The 13645-nt window shown below is 40.6% G+C and overlaps 1 protein-coding gene across 2 annotated transcripts in view; it reads left to right on the top strand.

The window, feature by feature from the left end:
* The window catches only part of fbxl17 (F-box and leucine-rich repeat protein 17), a 231330-nt gene that overhangs the window by 3161 nt on the left and 214524 nt on the right, over nucleotides 1–13645 (top strand). For both annotated transcript variants that reach the window (XM_085368445.1, XM_085368446.1), the window contains exons 4-6: nucleotides 137–259; nucleotides 357–614; nucleotides 1643–1774. In XM_085368445.1, coding sequence (XP_085224571.1) covers nucleotides 137–259; nucleotides 357–614; nucleotides 1643–1774 — 513 coding nt within the window. The remainder of the gene's footprint in view (nucleotides 1–136; nucleotides 260–356; nucleotides 615–1642; nucleotides 1775–13645) is intronic.

Below are 13645 nucleotides of genomic sequence, written 5' to 3'. Positions count from 1 at the left end.
TGGAAAACTGAATTGTTGTCTGATGGCTTTTTTTTTTTTTTTTTTTTTTTTTTTTTTTTTTTAAATGAAGCTCTGCCATCACGTAATGTCTGATGGCTTTTAAGGGACTGAAAACACCCTTTTTTCCCCCTCACAGGTGCTGTCTCACCTGACAGTAAAGGAGCGCTGTCTTTGTGCCTCTCTGGTTTGTAAGTACTGGAGGGACCTCTGCTTGGACTTCCAGTTCTGGAAGCAAATCGACCTCAGTGGCCTACAACAAGTAAGAGACACAGTTGTCTACAAAAAAGTCAGAAAGAACAGGAAACTTTGATTTCTGTGCTGATTATTGTGTCTTTTTATGTTATCTTGCTCTGCAGGTAAATGATGATCTTCTGGTGAAAATAGCTTCTCGGAGGCAGAATGTGACCGAGATTAACATCTCGGATTGCAGGGCGGTCCATGACCACGGCGTGTCCTCCCTGGCTTCACAGTGTCCTGGCTTGCAGAAATATACCGCCTACCGCTGCAAGCAGCTGGGTGACATTTCTTTGTGTGCTTTGGCTACACACTGCCCTCTTCTGGTGAAGGTGCATGTGGGCAACCAGGACAAACTGACAGATGCAGCATTGAAAAAGGTGTGGATTCAGAACTGGGGTTGACACACAATGGGCCTCATTCACTTATGTGCATATACATGTTCTTGTCCTGATCGGTACAAATGCAAAATTACAGTCATATTTATGATACGTGGGAACGAGCCAGTTGTGTTCTTACCACCGTGTATATGTTAGTGCTGCAATCAGCATACTGCCGCGTGCCCGTTCTTAATTTAACACATTTATTGAAAAAAAGAAAGAAAGAGAGATGCTAAAAACGGTTTCATTTTAGAAAAACACTGTCGTTCAAGTGAAAAGAAACAATTTGACATCAAACTTGAAACGGAAAAAAAAGACAACCAGAGCATAACAAAAAGAAGAAAGCAGGTGGAGGACAAGGATCTGTCAGCCCAAGACGAGTAACTCAGCGACAGCAATTATTCTCCAGCATCTGTGGGATAGTGCCAAGAAATTAGACTTTAACTGATGACATCCAACAAGAAAGGAAGCCATCTTTAAGAGAGAGATAAGATGAGATAATGTCTATTAGAATATGTTTTTTAAAAAAAGCTTAAAACCTGTGCCTTTTTATACTCGGTGTTTTCCTTTCTTGGCTTGTAATCTCAGAGTTTATTGTGTATTTTATTCAAATTCTGAGCGCTTTTGTTCTTAAGCGGTTTTGAAAAAATAATCACTAAAAAGAAACTTATAGTCATCAGCAGCATTAGTATTAATATTAAGTTTAAAAATGTGTGTTTACATTTTCAAGACAGCCAAACCTTCATCATTTCGTCACGTATGCATGTTCAGAGGATCGTAGAGTGCAAACAAATTCAGGAAAGAAAATAATGGGCACTCACAGATTTGGGTTTGGAGCGTTCTTTCGCTTGGTTTATTTGCAGATTTGTGTACATATTGTTTGCGAACGAGATCCAGTAGATATGAACCCCTAGTTTAAATAAAAAGCAAACACATACACCAGTCATATCAGCTTAGTGAAGATTTTGAGCAATATCTTCTTTACTTCTCTGTTTTGTTTTGTTTTATTTATTTATTTTTTACCTCAGCTGGGGGAGCACTGCAGTGAGCTGAAAGACATCCACTTGGGTCAGTGCTACGGTATCTCAGATGACGGCATCATGGCCTTGGCGAGAGGATGCCCTAAACTGCAGAGACTCTACTTGCAAGAGAACAAAATGGTCAGTTTTTACTGTTGGTTAAGGCTAAGAAGTCGTGCATTATTATAGCCCACTCAGTACGCCTTCTTCCAATAAGTACGTCAATGTCTTGAAGGTTTGCTAGACACCATCTATAATGATACACAGACTTATTCATTTCTGTCCTTCAGTATATTCCTTTTCTCACTCAAGCTTGGCTGGCAAACATTTGCAGGTGCTCCTTATCGTAGTGTTTTTTAAATACGCAGCTCAAATCTGCAAATAGCAGGGCACAATGAAAGTTTGCTGCAAGTGTCTGTCTTGTTGCTATATGGTAATCTCATCAGAGATTCTTTAAAGAAGGGAAAATATCTTTATCAGTGTGCATGATACATACACACATTATATGTTTGATAACTAACCTTTCAATCGCTTTTTGGTCTATTCTCTATAAAAGTTGATTTTGTTTTATATAATTTTTTAACTTAGTGCGACATTAGAAAGCTCAGTTGTTGTGATGCCATCTTGTCTTATTATAAAAACACCATCTGCAGTATAAAGCGACATACCTTAAACCACCACTAGATGTCGCTTTTTTCTAATTACTACAAACAGCCTTCCAGCTGCTTTCCCCTCATAGTCAGATGATTATTTGTGTAATTCTACCAGTATAGATGTGTTTTTTCTTAAACTGTATTGTTAATGTTTATGTTTAAAAAAATATTTATCTTTTAAATTATTTGGCTTGTCTGTGCCTATCCACCTGCTATCTCCATCGTTCTTGTTTCACTAATGGTTTCACCTTTTTCCCGCTACTATTTCTTTGGAGGCCATGAATAATCGTGACCTTGATGGATTGGTCTGCTTTAAGTTTTTAACAACAGCTCAGTTTGTTAAAATCCCATTCATCATCTTAATAGTATATGAAATTAGCGATTACCACTAGGTGAGAGATTAATATTGCTTCTTATAACGTTTCAGAGGACCAGTATCAATTTCAGATGGTCATTTTTCAGACGTGAAGGCGCTGAAGTTATTTTAGCTTCCTGTCATCAGGGCAGAGAGAAATGGGCTGAGCTTATATGGGAATTGTTATGTCTAGTCGCTCTGCTTGCTTGGCCTAAAATTGTCGTTAACTTTGCCAGGAGTTAAGACGACCCAGAAAGCACTTATTCTTTCTGACAGCTTAAAGGCTACCTAAGGGTCTCTGCTCCAGTCTCTCAGATATGAAGAAAACTGATTTTGTTGTTCTGTGGTAAAATGGTTTAGAATTGCAATCTTTAAGCGAGTCAGAAATATGCAGAAACACTTATTGATGCCTCTTTATGTATAATTACATTGCATATATTTTTTGATTTTTGAAGTTTCTTCAACCCTAAAGAATATAAAAGGTGTCTCAAGCTGTTGTACGCCAAAGATCTTGCTTCATACTGAAGTCTACAAGTCATGGACACACTAAAAGGTTTGAGGGCGCTTGAAAAAAGGCTTTCCTGAAAGGTTTATACAAAAAATGAAAGACTGAACTCTTGCAGAAATGTTGTGTGGGCTCAGCCCGTCTTCACTACATGAATTGATTCAGGAAAGTGCTGAGATTGGCTTTTTGGGGTTTTAGTGTGCTATAAATTGCAAAAATCATGGGAGTGTAGTGAAAGCCTCTTAAGACTACTTTGTAAAACTTCTCCTCTTCTCATGCTGGCTTCTGTTGTGTGTTAATGTGGGTGTGAGTTTCTGTCTATCCTAATCAATCACAGATGAGGATGAGCCTTTCACTCACTCTGATCTTTTCTCTCTTTCTCGTCCTCCTCCTCCAAAATGGAATAATTAAATTGCTGCAGGATGTTGCTGTGTGGTCTGTTCACTCGCCCTCTTAACTTTTTCTTTGTCATGTGCACCCACGTACATTTTTTTCCCTTTCTGTCTTGCTTTCCTTTTTGCCATGATTGTGGTTTTACTGCCACGCTGAAGGGTTCGTTTTCTCTGTGTTAAGACCATATCAAGCTCTGGTGATGGTTCAAGACGTTTTTTGCAGGGGGGGATGCGCAACATCTCTGAATAGGCTTGTGCAACTTGAAGGACTCTTTTATGTTATTTGTTTAGCAGCAGTAGTTGTAACATTGCTATAATGTACACAGTATTTTTTGCAAAATCTTGGTAGTAATATCTGGACACTTTTGTGCCATTGGTTAGATTTTTCTTAATTTTTTAAAAAAAAAGGGGAGATGTGTAATTTCATACCCTGATTATCATACCGAAGCAGTGTGCCCTTCCCTATGATAATGACAGTTTAAAGTTGCTAATGTAATCCCGAGGATGGCTTTTACGCTCAGTAGTGTCTCCAAATTTTGTTTACGGTTGACAAACTGGAGCTTTCGCTTTCATTGCTTGTTAGCTCGTGGCCAAATCAGCCCAGGGCTATGGATAACCCTGGGCTGAGAGCGTTGTGTGAAAAGCAGGTGACTGCGGTGTGTCTGTGCCCCTCTTCTTTTGACATCCACCCTGCATTCTTTATTGGCGTTCATCCACTATTTATGCCGGAGTTGGTATTATTGCAGCAGTTGGCTTTCAAGGCTTGTTTTCATCTCCTGAAGTGTTTTCTCGCTCGCTTCCCATTCATATTCTGTTCTCTTTCAGCACCTCGAAGGGCAAAGGCTGGGAGAATAGCAAATTCCCCTTTTCCCAGACTCGCTCCAGTTTGCCGTGGGGGGGGAGAGGCAGCCCTGAAAGTTTAACTCTGAGTTCTGTCAGTTTTATAGACCAAGCAGTGGACAAAACAGAAGTTGCGAAAACCCCTCGTCACCCGTCTTTCCAACTTTGCTCCAGTGTACCTTTCAATTAAACACGTTATAATCTGGAAACATTTTCGCTGGAGAAGCACTTTTCCTCACTCTCTTTTTTCCCGTGTCTTTAAACGGAAAAACCCCCCCAAAACGTTATCTGCTCTCGTGTCTTGTTAAAATCAAAGCGTGTGCACTTAATTTTCCTGCAGTGTGACGGGACATTCTTCCTCTGCCGCGTCTGAAAATGCACTCTCTCTCCCTCTTTCCCGCTTTCCCTCTCCCCCCTCTCGCTTACGCGCACAGGCTCTGATTATTAACGGTTTTAATTAGTCCAAAATGTGGAAATGTAAGTGGAATTAGAGATGACCTAACATAGATTACCATGTGCCCTCAATTTAGTTGTAATTACCACTCTGCATGTACAATCAGAGCTTCTCTCCCTTGTTTTTTTTTCTCCTCCCCTTTTTCGTTTTTCGACAGCTTTTTTTTTTTTAGCCCTCTCTTGTGGATATTTGGGAAGGAAGAGATGTATTTGTCTGTGGGACTTTGTGAAACACTAGAAAAAGATGAACTGTCAGTGTGAATGGTGTTTCCTGGCTATAGGTCAGTGGAGGAGGGCTCATCTCCCGTTCTGATTGGCTGGCTGTCAAGCTTGTCAGTAGTTGGGTTTTCGCTGGCAGGAGGACTGACAGTGAGGCTCCACAGGTCCAATCAAACATGATTGCAGATTAAAATGTATATTGACATTAGCAGATTTAATTAGCTGGATTAGAGGGAGAGATCAAAGAGAAAGGAAGTGATAATGATAGCTGTCAGTTATTATGGGATAGACCTTTTGACATGAACCAACACACATCGCACAAAAACACAGAGGAATATTTCAGATGGTGGCAGTGACACACATACACTCGGGAGCGGTGGGTGACTTAAATAGCTGCCATCTGCACTGGAGTCTCCTTTGGAAACTTTTTTCTTCCACATATTTGACTGTGATTAGAGATAAATAGAACCACTCTGACCAGGCGCATAAACACAGCATTACACATGCATAAACAATGTGGTGTCCATCTCCGCAATCCCCTCCAGTCTTTGTAGATGGCCATTTAGACTTTTCAGGATGTTGAATGTCAGATGTTGTCGAATGTATTAAGTCAGTTTAGTTGCTAATAGCACTGGATTATGTCCATCAGATTGGGAGGTGGGGGTAGGACTGCTCCCACTCAGAGTTTCCATGCTTTAGGATCCTGAAACATGCCAATGTTTTCTGATAGCAGATGCTGATAGTAATTATTTTTATTGTGTTGTTGTTTTTGCATTACAATGTTTGTCCGTCCATCCACTTTTTCAATTAAAGGTTGACAATCTGGGATAGCGGCTGGAGCCTGTCCCAGCTATTGAGGGTGAAGGGCGCAAACACAAAGAGAAAGACATCAGTTCATTCTCATCGTCACACCTACGCCCACCTAAGCCAACACATTTTTTCCTTAATGTTATATTTTATTTCCCGAGTCCTCGTTTTACTGGGATATTCAACAACTTTGACATAAGCAATGGAAAATTTCAAGTCTTTTCAAAACTTGGCTTTGCCTTTTTTTTCACACCTCAAAGATAAAAGTGATGCATTTTCATCAGTAACATGGTTTCCATAAACTCAACGATAAACCGAATATTTGTGTTGAGCTTGTTGTTTAAACGTTGGAAAACAGCAGCTGACAAAATGAAAAAATGATCAGCACAAATCATCTGAAGAACAGACAAATTGGTAAATGATCAATAGTAGAAACAATAAAACACTATAAATAATTGAAAGTTGCAGACTCATTTGGAAGAAGCTAAGAGGCTTGTTTATTGTAAGGAAATAAACTGATTTATACACTTCTTCTCATTATTATTATTATTGTTTACATTCTCATCATGTGGCCTATGTTAACAGCGGATTCCTCTCCCTCGCACATCTTCCTCTTTCCTCTTTTGAAGTGCATTTGTATTGATCTGTGTCCCCACAAAGACGGCTCTGTATGTGCGTGCGGCTTTTTTTTTGCCGTTCGGCCTTTGCCTAAAGCGTAATCAGATGCATTAATGAGCACTGACTTTAACTCGAACAGCCGGCTGCACTCAGACGCAGACTTCGTCGATATGTTCTCTCTGCTGTCTGCCCAAGAACAAAACAAGTTTTGAAAAGAAGAAAGTGAAAGCGTTTTTCAAAATGCGAGTCTGTGAACTTTCCTCCAAAGCGATATTTCACCTTGCTGCCGTGTTTTCTTTTCAATATTAGTTACTGCGGTAAAGAGTCAGGATCACCATTCTTTTGTGTGTGTGTGTGTGTGTCCCACAGTCTATCAATAACACAGTCTAAATTACTTTGTAAAAAAGACGAAAAACACTTCGGTGTGGCAGGATGCTCTCTTGGATTCCTCGAGTGGCTCATGGAAATGTTAAAAGTATTAACCTTGTGGAAAGAAAACAAAGTCAAGTGAATGACTCACATTATAATGGAGAAGTGGGACGGGCCGCACAGCTGACTTTATACTGCTGAACAGTGACAGAATGCCAAAAAATGACACCGGCTATGAATCAGATATTTGTTTGGGCAGGGCAGCTAACCTGTGCTAGTAATGTCTACATTGATGTAACGATGGAAGTAAATGAGTTTTTACCAGCAGGAGCAAGAATCAAAATGATTCTTACATTTTACTTCACTTTTATGTTAGCTTATATACCTTTTTAAAAAGAAAATGAAAGTGTGTTCCAAGGCGTGCCAACACAGAGCTTTAACTTATGCTCATTTGTTTTAAATAAAGGGTTTTGAACACATCAGCAATGAAAACATTAACAGTTTTTGAATGTGTTTCTATTAAGGCAGGTTATTATTAAGGCAAAACTCTGGCTTTGTTATAAACTGTTGTTTTAATTTGTTGCTCTAATTTGTCCTGTTTAAATCATTATAGCTCCTTGTACTGACTGTATTGCTTGACTTTGTTTTATCTTAGTCTATGTTGCCTCAAAAACCTATCAGTGACAAGGGCAGCAAATTAGCTCATGGTCAAAGTCCTACACTCATTTCATTGGTTGCCTTTTACTTCAGTTTATGAGAATGTCATCTCTTTAAAAATAAAATAAAAGAATGAACCTGTATCTCTTACAGAGCTTGCAAACTGCCCTCACAAGTGCACGGTAGACGGTTGCAGAGAAACCAGTTTGATCTTGTTTGATTTGCCTGGTTTTCAACTGCAGAGGGTGTAGTAGGACTGGATAAGAGCAGTAATACGACAGTGAATGAGCAGCGAGTGAGTTTATTTTCCTCTAGTACTTAAGACTGCACATAAAAAAACAAACCAAAAAACAAAAAGGTGTTTTTAGAAACTTGAACATCTCAAAAAGTATTAAATTCACACACATTTTCTGTTTACCTACTCCTGAGAAGTCATTTACCGAGAGTCTGATTTGGAGGAGAATCATGTCGCGTAACCTGTTGGTAGTGAGGCTGTAATATTTTCCTGCACGAGGATGCGTGTGTAGAATGGCTGATGAGTTTTTGTGGCCTTCGCGTCCTTTCCGATGTCACATAATTCATGTCAGAATTTGAATTTTATTGAAATGAAAATAAGCATTTTCTCACCTGTAGCGAGAAACTCTGAATGGCCTTTGCAGTGGTAATACATAATCTCCAAGTAGTGGAGATGTTGTAGCAGCGCTCATCTCCATGACGTTATCAAGCATTCGCCCGCAGCTACTGGAGTACCAGAAAAAGCACTGAAGAATGTTAATGCGGGTCTGACTTCCATTTCGATTCATTTTCTCTCCTTTGCTTACTCTGGCTGAGCACATGGACGGACTGCAGTCGGAGGCGGGGGCTAAAGCTGAGACGAAACCCGCATTTAATTTCATTTTTTATTTTGTTACTGGGTGGTGAGTGCTCAGGCTGTGAAAAATTTGTCCTGCCCCTAGGCTAATAACTCAATGTTGTAAGATTTTAAAAGCTGACACTTTTTCTTTTTTCAAAGATGAATCTGAAAAAGGAATACTTATGTTGGATGAAGATGAGTGCTATAATATGAGCACGACCAAAATAATCTGTCAACGAAAACAAAGTTTTATCACCGTAGAGCGAATGAAGAGTCTTTTTCCTCTAAGTGAAATGCATTTTATCGTTAGTTTAATTATATTAACTTTCAGTTTTACTTCAGTCTAGCTACTTGGTGACCTGTGTGAAAGTCAAACTGTGGTAACTCACAGATGTATTTTTTGGTGGTCGATCTGGCCTTAACGGGCAGCAGCAAGTTGGAAAGGTTATGGCAACACTGCAGCCGGTAAGTTTTTGACCATCAGTAAAATTGGCACCCGTTTCAGTTTTCCAGAGGGCCAGCACTGGGCTTTGACCTGGCCGGTGTTTAAAGAGCATTGCTTTAGAGGCCCTCTGTTTATCCAGCCCCAGACAGCAGCAGCTTCTGACACCCAGCCAGGGATGTCACTATGATTCATGGCCCTTTCCGACACCTCGCTCATGCCTTTACTCTTCTTAATCTCTTTGCACTCTCTCTCTTCCTCCCCTCTCTCCTTCTCTCCGATGATGAGTTTTCCTTTTGTTTGAGAAGGGCAGAAATGATGTCATCATTTAAAGCCAGAGCCCGACGTCGGGACGGAGGCCTCGTCTTTAGCCTGTGAACTAGTTTGTGTGTGCATCGTGATGAATAGCCCTCCCCTGGGATTCGCTTCTGTCCTGTTTATGGAGAAAAGACAGATGTGTAGCACAGCAGAGACTTGGACAAAGTCTACCTGCCTTATTTCAAACTTTGTACCCTCCGTGCACGCGTGTGGTCCTCTTACTTATCTCCTCACTCTCCTCTCAAACAAGGCATGCGCTCCCTCTCAATTGCACTTCCCCTCTGTTGCCCTCTCCTGCTGCCGTCTGTCTTTAAGAGACCAAACTCGCTCTAAATGCTGACTTCATTAGTGATAGGAAGCACAAAGCCATCCGTAGGACCATTTATAGATGTTGTGGTTTATCTGTCTATTTATGTGCATGATCCATCCTCCTCCCCCCTCATCTACTATCTCACCCTCCACCAAGCGTCTTCCTTTACCTCCCGCTGTGATGCATTTGGGGCCGGTGATCGCGGCAGCGGTTCAATACTTGGGATAATGAATGTGTTTAATAAGCACAGTGGGTCGATGGACTTAATGAAGGTGTGACAGAAGATGGGCCTGGAGAATGCTGCTCTAACAAGACTCTAACGAGCCTCTGGGGTTAACGAGGTCACGCTGTAATTGGGATTCCCTCACCTGTACAGTTTCTGTTTGTCTGTTTTCGGTCCACCGCTCTCAGCTTCTAAAGTACGTCCACTCTTGTACATTTCTTTGTTCCTCTATTGTGCTGTCACTGCTCTTTGAAAATGATTTTTTTTCCTCTCCACTGCCTGCTCCGTCTCTATTTGCTCGCTGCACAGTGCTTCCCTCTGTCTTCTCATAATTTTTCTGTCCATCTCTCACATACAGCTTTATGTTAGCTTCTGTTTCACTGCAGCTCGTCCATCTTTTCAAGGACAACCTGGCTAAGGAATGCTGGCTGAAATACATTAGAATCCTTTTTTATTTAATTTGTTTTACATTTCTAATGTTAGTCTCTAAAAGGCATGTCTGGAGGCTTGGAGTTTGTATTGCTGTAGAAATCTGACATCAGGAAAAAAAATCAAACAAACCATCAACCTGTACAGCCACTTTTCCTTTGTATCTGTTTGCGTAGCTCTTGACTTAATAGACAAATGTACTTAAATGGCTTGGACCACAATAAGAAGGAAGGGGGCACATACACTAGCACATTTCAGGTACCTGAAGACCTAAAAGTATTCCTTTTTGATAAAGTTTATAGTTGGGGCTGGATCAACGATTCCTTGGGTATACTACTATAAGCGCAGGCTACCTCCCATAATGCACGGAGCGTTTCTTCTTCACTCTATTGCATGTCATTAAGTTTACTGCTTATCATTAAATTTTGTGTTCTTTCGCTCATAGTTTGTGCTTTGTCCTTGTCTCTCTCTGCTCTCCTTTTTTGTCTTTTCTTTCCACCAACATCCCAACTGGGCGTGGCAGATTGCAGCCCCTCCCTGAGCCTGGTTCTGCCAAAGGTTTCTTCCTGTTAAGGGGGAGTTCGTCGTCCCCGCTGTCACAGGGTGCTTACTTCTGGGGGATGGTCTAATTGTTTGTGTTTTCTTTCAAATATTGGGTTTTTAATTTCCAGTATGAAGCACCTTGAGGTGACTGTTGCTGCGAGTTGGTACCAGACAAATAAACTTAATTTTTAATTTTTTGGGGGGAGGGTTACCTAAAAGTATTTGTAATAAGAGCTGTTTGAGTTCTCTAAATATTAATGAAAGGTACTTCAGTGCTTCCTTTCTTGCCTCCTTTAGCATAGGACAAGCTAGACCATCCTTTATGAAAATTCTATCCCATAATTAATAGCGCCGCACCCTCCTTTCCATAACATGCTGATATGTTTTGAATTTTCAGCATCAGGCTGTTGAACCCACAGCTGAACTCTGAACATTACGCTGCTGTAATAAAATCTGCCTCTTGTCGAGGTGTTGCCTTGCATGAAGAAAGCAGATTTATATAAGCTTTCTAAATCAACTTTATGATCAAAGTGCATTTAAGGTTTGCTGTTGTTCGGTTAGTATCGGTAATATTCATTGTTATATTGCCAGCCTTTAGGAATATCATGAATTAATTTTTACTGCGGGTCAGCTGGGATAAGTTATGGATGAAGGGAATTTTTCTTCGGTCATAGAAATCCTCAAAAAGGTGGAGGAAACACTGAGTTGCACACAATCATCTCTCCACCAGGAAAAAAAAGATTTATTTCTTTGTACTGGACACATGTTCTCTTTTCTTTAAAATTTCAGCTTTAGGAATGAAATGCTTCACCGGTGGTTCTCGTTTATATGACCTACACGAAACAACACGCTAAGAACACGCTGTGGTGACGTGAAACGCAGCAGACCATCAAATTCTTCTTCGCACCTTGCCCTCATGATGCTTTCCATAAGGTCAAGGAAAAGCGATGAGGAAAAGCAGATACAAGGCAGTTATTTGGACCGGACTCTTTGACTCGACTCACAAAGTACAGGCTTTGCTGTCACTATGGTAACACTTGACCAGTTTTTAACTGGTGGGCTCCCTCTTGTGATGGACTTTCAGAAGTGTTGGTTTGACAGGAAATACCCCCGTCCCGTGAAACTTTTTGTTGTTGTTTTGTTTTTTTAAAGAGCTCTCAAGTGTCCTTTATAGTTTATAAAATATCAGAATTGGTGGATTGCTGTTAAATGGGCCTAAACAACTGTCAGAAAGCACTTATCCTCAAAGTACTTTTTCTTTTATATAGTCTAAAAAAATATAACTGCAACAAGCAACTACTTGCTATGTGATACTTATTTGTTTCTGTATCATCGGTGTCAGTAGAAATCAAAGACTTGCAGGTTTCCAGAAATGACTGAAGCAGCTCCCCTAGAAATTGTTGACATTTTTCAAACTTCTGTCTTAATCAGTCTTCTCTGTTTGAGCCCTGTCTTCTTCTAAGTGAATCCAAATGGAAGTACCAAACTGTGGGTGATTGAAAAATTAATATACAAATATTCGTCCCATGTTGCGTCTCAATTTCACAATCTTGACGTGCATTTTCTCCCGAGTCTGCACCGTATGACTACGCCTGTTAGTGATTCAGTCAGCTTAACAGCTAAGCAGGTTTTAAATAGCTGTCACTTGAGCGGCATGCTTGCCACCTGTTGAGATTCTACTTGATGTTCATTGTAGTGAATTCCTTTTGTTTCCACTTTTGTGTGTGTGTGTGTGTGTGTGTCTACGGTCTAAGAAAGTGCCTGAACAAAAAGCACTATGTCGTGTCTTTATTGCTTGCCATGTTTTGTTGCACCAGTGGGAGCTTCTTTCGCTCTCTGTTTACTTCTACCTTCACTCTTATTTTTCTTTGACTTAAAAATGTTCCACTTTTGTCTCTTTAGACTTGTGATTTTCATAGGAACCCTTGTTTTGCGCTTCAGAAAATGTCATGTGCGTTTCTTTTGCTGATAAGGTTGTGACTTTGTTAAAATTCTTGATTTAAGCACATAACAAATGTGTTTTTTTTTGCTCTCAACTCTTTTTCCACTTGCTCAGAGTGTTTATGCAATCGATTTCAATATTGTTAAAGTCTTTTCAGTCCCATCAGACTGCCTCCCACTCCTGTGTTTGCGAAGGCTCTGTTACTCTCTGCTTCCTGTCTCCCCGGCACCAGTATTTCACCAGCGGAAAAGTGTGACTTCTTGAACCTCCTGCCATTGCCAGAGTGCAACAGTGTTATGAGATATAGCATAGAGACAAACAATCGATTAATGGTGCACTTAGCTTGGCTAATTAACAGCTGTGTAGAAGTGGAGAAAGCATCGAGCAGCATCAGGGAGGTTGTTTTCCCATCGTCAAGACCCCAGATAACCTTTGGAACATAGATCACTTTACACCATGATTTACATTACAGGTCACAGGGCCTTGGTGCTCTGTAGACATCCTTGTATATTGCTTAATGTCAGCTTTGTAACTGGGAAGCACTGGTGACTGAGGTGAACAGAGTTACAGAGTTTGACTTCTGTAGTTGCGCCTCTAGTGAAAACACAATTTTGAGAAGCAGTTTTTGCCTTACGAGTACTCCGTCGTCAGAATATCCACAGAGCTTTTCCTGTTATTGGAAACTTTTCTCTTCTTTTTTTTCCTGCTGGGAAACAAATTAAGTGTGTGACAGATTCTACCCTATTTCTTCCTCATATTTCTTCCTGCCTTTCACCCTTTTTTCCTTGTCAAAGTGCTTCTGTCCTTTGAGAGTGAGAGTGACACAAGCAGCAGATTTTATTGTCACCTGCCACTCTAAATCCCGCTTTACCTCTTCTTTTCCCTCCTCTTTATTTATCTCCCTTTGCTACACTCCTCTGCTCCTCTCCGTTCTACCTCCAGCGTGAATTTGCCTTGGTTCAATTAGCTCTCAATTACAAGTGAATTTGGTGAAAATGAGTGCACTCCAGAGGGCACCAATGAAAGAGAAGGCAGAGCTGATGGGCTGCCCGGCTGGCTGGCTGTACACTTCTGCCTCATGTAT

This window comes from Diplotaxodon limnothrissa, linkage group LG12 (assembly GCF_057381915.1).
Source record: "Diplotaxodon limnothrissa isolate DT_005_m linkage group LG12, D_limnothrissa_male_GT1.1, whole genome shotgun sequence".
Lineage (NCBI taxonomy): Eukaryota > Metazoa > Chordata > Actinopteri > Cichliformes > Cichlidae > Diplotaxodon > Diplotaxodon limnothrissa.
Note: the sequence above shows the minus strand (reverse complement) of the source record. Positions and strands in the feature narration are given on the sequence as shown.